This window comes from Centroberyx gerrardi, chromosome 15, assembly GCF_048128805.1.
Source record: "Centroberyx gerrardi isolate f3 chromosome 15, fCenGer3.hap1.cur.20231027, whole genome shotgun sequence".
In the NCBI taxonomy this organism is placed as follows: domain Eukaryota; kingdom Metazoa; phylum Chordata; class Actinopteri; order Beryciformes; family Berycidae; genus Centroberyx; species Centroberyx gerrardi.
Genome location: NC_136011.1, coordinates 30619979 through 30624978, shown reverse-complemented (window position 1 = coordinate 30624978; position 5000 = coordinate 30619979). Strand labels below are relative to the sequence as shown.

At 48.9% G+C, this 5000-nt stretch overlaps 1 protein-coding gene across 1 annotated transcript in view; it reads right to left on the bottom strand.

Annotated features, from left to right (window-relative positions):
- The window catches only part of ubr2 (ubiquitin protein ligase E3 component n-recognin 2), a 55839-nt gene that overhangs the window by 22399 nt on the left and 28440 nt on the right, over positions 1-5000 (bottom strand). Inside the window, exons 20-25 of the mRNA XM_078288659.1 lie at positions 4717-4780; positions 4155-4279; positions 3699-3751; positions 3458-3560; positions 1935-1983; positions 1657-1811 (exon numbers count right to left, since the gene is read on the bottom strand). Coding sequence (XP_078144785.1) covers positions 1657-1811; positions 1935-1983; positions 3458-3560; positions 3699-3751; positions 4155-4279; positions 4717-4780 — 549 coding nt within the window. The remainder of the gene's footprint in view (positions 1-1656; positions 1812-1934; positions 1984-3457; positions 3561-3698; positions 3752-4154; positions 4280-4716; positions 4781-5000) is intronic.

The window sequence follows — 5000 nt, the reverse complement described above, 5'->3', positions numbered from 1 at the left end:
CAAATATAAAAACAAGAGGCCCTGCCCACACTGTCAGAGGCCCCGCCCACACCGTCAGAGGCCCCGCCCCCCAAGTAACATCTGTAAGCCACTGCCAGTTTAGACAGTATTTTAAAGTCGAGATGAAATGAATTTTTTTTAGCCCTTTTAGATCACATCCCCGGTCATATTGTGCACCTATTTAACAATATATGCAAAAAAAAAATACAAAAAATAAATTTCTTTGTATTCTTATATCAAAATCCAATCATGTTTGCTTCCTGTAAAACAAAATATGCCGTGTGCTTACGTAAGCAGGACTCAACCAATTTCAACCAATAATATCATCACCCATCAATCATTCTTCAGCCTCTAGCTCGCCACGCCGGTCATAAAACCAAACTTCACCGTGTCTGGGTCGCAGCTGGCAGCAGCATGGAGACAGGAAGAGATGTGTGTTTGGATATCAGTGAAAACTGTGTTTCATTTCCAAAACAATGTCACTGAGGTCTGATTCATTCATCTCTCCCTTCCTCCTGATCTAACAGGTGAGGGAGGTGTGTGGAGCCGACGGTCCTCTGTAGCTCCGTATCGCGCTAAACTCTAAGCCCCGCCCACTGTTTAGCGGTCCAATCAAATGCGAAGGATTTGATTTAAATCCCTCTTGTAACTGTACACCGCTCAAATATTCTGTTTCACTGGGAAATACGTCACAGTACAGAAGCTGAAGACGCTCCAACTTCCGTTTCAGTGAGACTTTAATGAACCTGGAAACAACTCATCAATAACTCATCAATAATTCTGTCTACTGCTGCGACCCCCCCCCCCCCCCTCACCCTCTGCAGCATGGACTCGCTCCACCCCCCCCCCCTCCCCTCACCCTCTGCAGCATGAACTCGCTCCACCCGCCCCCCCCCTCACCCTCTGCAGCATGGACTCGCTCCACCCGCCCCCCCCTCACCCTCTGCAGCATGGACTCGCTCCACCCGCCCCCCCCCCCCCCTCACCCTCTGCAGCATGAACTCGCTCCACCCGCCCCCCCCCTCACCCCCCCCAGCATGGACTCGCTCCAGCCCCCCCACCCCCTCCCCTCACCCTCACCCTCTGCAGCATGGACTCGCTCCACCCGCCCCCCCCCCCCCCTCACCCTCTGCAGCATGAACTCGCTCCACCCGCCCCCCCCCTCACCCCCCCCAGCATGGACTCGCTCCAGCCCCCCCACCCCCTCCCCTCACCCTCACCCTCTGCAGCATGGACTCGCTCCACCCGCCCCCCCCCCCCCCCCCCCTCACCCTCTGCAGCATGGACTCGCTCCACCCGCCCCCCCCCTCACCCTCTGCAGCATGGACTCGCTCCACCCGCCCCCCCCCCCCCTCACCCTCTGCAGCATGGACTCGCTCCACCCGCCCCCCCCCCTCACCCTCTGCAGCATGGACTCGCTCCACCCGCCCCCCCCCCCTCACCCTCTGCAGCATGGACTCGCTCCACCCGCCCCCCCCCCCCCTCACCCTCTGCAGCATGGACTCGCTCCACCCGCCCCCCCCCCCCCCTCACCCTCTGCAGCATGGACTCGCTCCACCCGCCCCCCCACTGCAGCATGGACTCGCTCCACCCGCCCCCCCCCCCCCTCACCCTCTGCAGCATGGACTCGCTCCACCCGCCCCCCCCCCCCCTCACCCTCTGCAGCATGGACTCGCTCCACCCGCCCCCGCTCGGCTCCACGGCCCACTGCAGCACCGCTCCCTCCACAGCCAGCAGAACGTCACACTGCAGCAGGTTCACCAGGCTGGCAAACAGGGGACAGAGGGGGGGGAGGGCTGGGGGGGGCAGGGCTGGGACACACACACACACACACACACACACACACACACACACACACACATCAGAACATTAGCAGCCTCATAAGTCACAGTGTAATGGTTCCACCTGGGTGGAAGTGAAACATCGTCTCCTACCTGTGTCTTCTCCATTCTGTCTCCTCAGCTTCCTCTGGGCCTCCTCAGCCTAAAGACACATGACACACGGTTACCATGACAACGCTCACACCGCACCACTCACCATGACAACGTCACAGTCTGATCCCACACTCACAATGTGCTGGATGTGTTTCTGTCTTATAGAAGTTCAATCAATTACACAGTAGAGACTGAGACTTTACTATGAGACTTTACTATGAGACTTCACTATGAGACTTTACTATGAGACTTTACTATGAGACTTCACTATGAGACTTCACTATGAGACTTACTGAGACTTTACTATGAGACTTACTGAGACTTTACTATGAGACTTCGCTATGAGGCTTCACTATGAGACTTCACTATGAGGCTTCACTATGAGACTTCACTATGAGACTTCACTATGAGACTTACTGAGACTTCACTATGAGACTTCACTCTGAGACTTCACTATGAGACTTTACTATGAGACTTACTGAGACTTCACTATGAGACTTCACTCTGAGACTTTACTATGAGACTTTACTATGAGACTTCACTATGAGACTTCACTATGAGACTTCACTATGAGACTTCACTATGAGACGTCACTATGAGGCTTCACTATGAGGTTTCACTATGAGACTTTACTATGAGACTTCACTATGAGACTTACTGAGACTTCACTATGAGACTTCACTCTGAGACTTTACTATGAGACTTTACTATGAGACTTCACTATGAGACTTCACTATGAGACTTCACTATGAGACGTCACTATGAGGCTTCACTATGAGGTTTCACTCTGAGACTTTACTATGAGACTTTACTATGAGACTTTACTATGAGACTTACTGAGACTTTACTATGAGACTTCACTCTGAGACTTTACTATGAGACTTCACTATGAGACTTTATACTATGAGAGTTTACTATGAGACTTTACCATGAGACTTTATACAATGAGACTGTTATGACTTTTTGAGACTCTACTATGAGACTTTACTGTGAGACCTTTTGAGACTTTACTATGAGACTTTATACTATGAGACTTTACTATGAGACTTTACACTATGAGACTTTACAATGAGACTTTATACAATGAGACTTTGTTATGAGACTTTTGGAGACTACTATGAGACTTTATACTATGAGACTTTATACTATGAGACTTTATACTATGAGACTTTCCTTTGAGACTTTTTGAGACTTTACTATGAGACTTTACACTATGAGACTTTACAATGAGACTTTATACAATGAGACTTTGTTATGAGACTTTTGGAGACTCTACTATGAGACTTTATACTATGAGACTTTACTATGGGACCTGTTTAGACTTTACTATGGGACTCTTTGAGACTTTACTAAAAGACTTTGTATGGCACTTTTGGACACTTTACTATGAGACTTTTTGAGACTTTACTATGAGACTTTGACATGAGAATTTTTGAGACTTTACTATGAGACTTTTCTGAGACTTTACTGTGTGTGTGTGTGTGTGTGTGTGTGTGTGTGTGTGTGTGAGAGAGAGAGAGTACCTTGGACTGGTCGGCTCTGGAGTAGTGGTGGAAGTAGAGGTTGAAGTGTTTGTACCACTCCGGTCTGAGTTCATACAAACCTCTGCCTGTCACTCCAGGCTTCCTGCACACACACACACACACACACACTGCTGGTTAAGGTGGAAGGAACTGTTTAAGGTGGATGGAACTGGTTAAGGTGGAAGGAACTGTTTAAGGTGGATGTGTTTTAAGGTGGAAGTGCTGCAGAAAACAGACTGACTTGAATGAAGCGACGCTGTCGATCACTCTCTCCAGTCCGGTCTCCTTGTTCTCCTGCAAAGAACACACATTTATATAGAACCTGCTTATCTAGAACCTGCTTATATAGAACCTGCTTATCTAGAACCTGCTTATATAGAACCTCCTTATATAGAACCTGCTTATATAGAACCTGCTTATATAGAACCTGCTTATATAGAACCTCCTTATATAGAACCTGCTTATATAGAACCTGCTTATATAGAACCTCCTTATATAGAACCTGCTTATATAGAACCTGCTTATATAGAACCTCCTTATATAGAACCAGCTTATATAGAACCTGCTTATATAGAACCTCCTTATAGACACAGTACAATACAATAAGAAGTAATATAGTAAAGTCATAAAGACAAGACAGACAGACAGACAGACAGACAGACAGACAGACAGACAGACAGACAGGTAGCTGTCTCACGTTCTCTGGCAGAGCCTTCACCAGCTCGCTGTGAGCCATGGGTCTGATTGACAGCTGGTGGATGATTTCCCTCCTGACTTCATCACAGGCTTCGACCTGACCAACGCCCGCCACGAAGCGCTCGCCTGCACACACACACACACACACACACACAAGTCACCAGGTCCTCCAGTTAACACCATTACAGATACCCCCGATAGTTGCTATGGTAACCGTTGTAGTAACCATTGAGCTACTTAGTGAAGATAGTACACATGTTGGGAACTGTTGTATAAGAGCCATAATCATCTGGAGGGCGCTCTGTACCATCACCATGGTAACCACAATCACAGCCTAGACTCATCACCATGGCAACCACGATCACAGCCTAGACTCATCACCACGGTAACCACGATCACAGCCTTGACTCATCACCATGGTAACCATGATCACAGCCTTGACTCATCACCATGGTAACAGTAAGCACAGCAGAACGCCCTCGAGTGGATTACTGCTATAATAGTTGTCCGGTTCTATATTACTGGATGAAAAATATATGAATGTTATGAATGTGGAGACTCACCAACAACCATGATGATGAGGTGCAACATCTCTTCTATCAGAGTGTTGTTCTGCTGCACCACGTCCTGAGAGACAGACAGGTGGAGAGAGAGACAGGTAGAGAGAGACAGACAGGTGGAGAGAGAGACAGACAGGCGGAGAGAGAGACAGACAGGTGGAGAGGGAGACAGGTGGAGAGAGACAGGTAAAGACAGAGGCAGGTAAAGAGAGAGAGACAGGGAGAGACAGGTAGGGAGAGAGAGAGACAGGTAGGGGGAGAGACAGACAGGTGGAGAGAGAGACAGG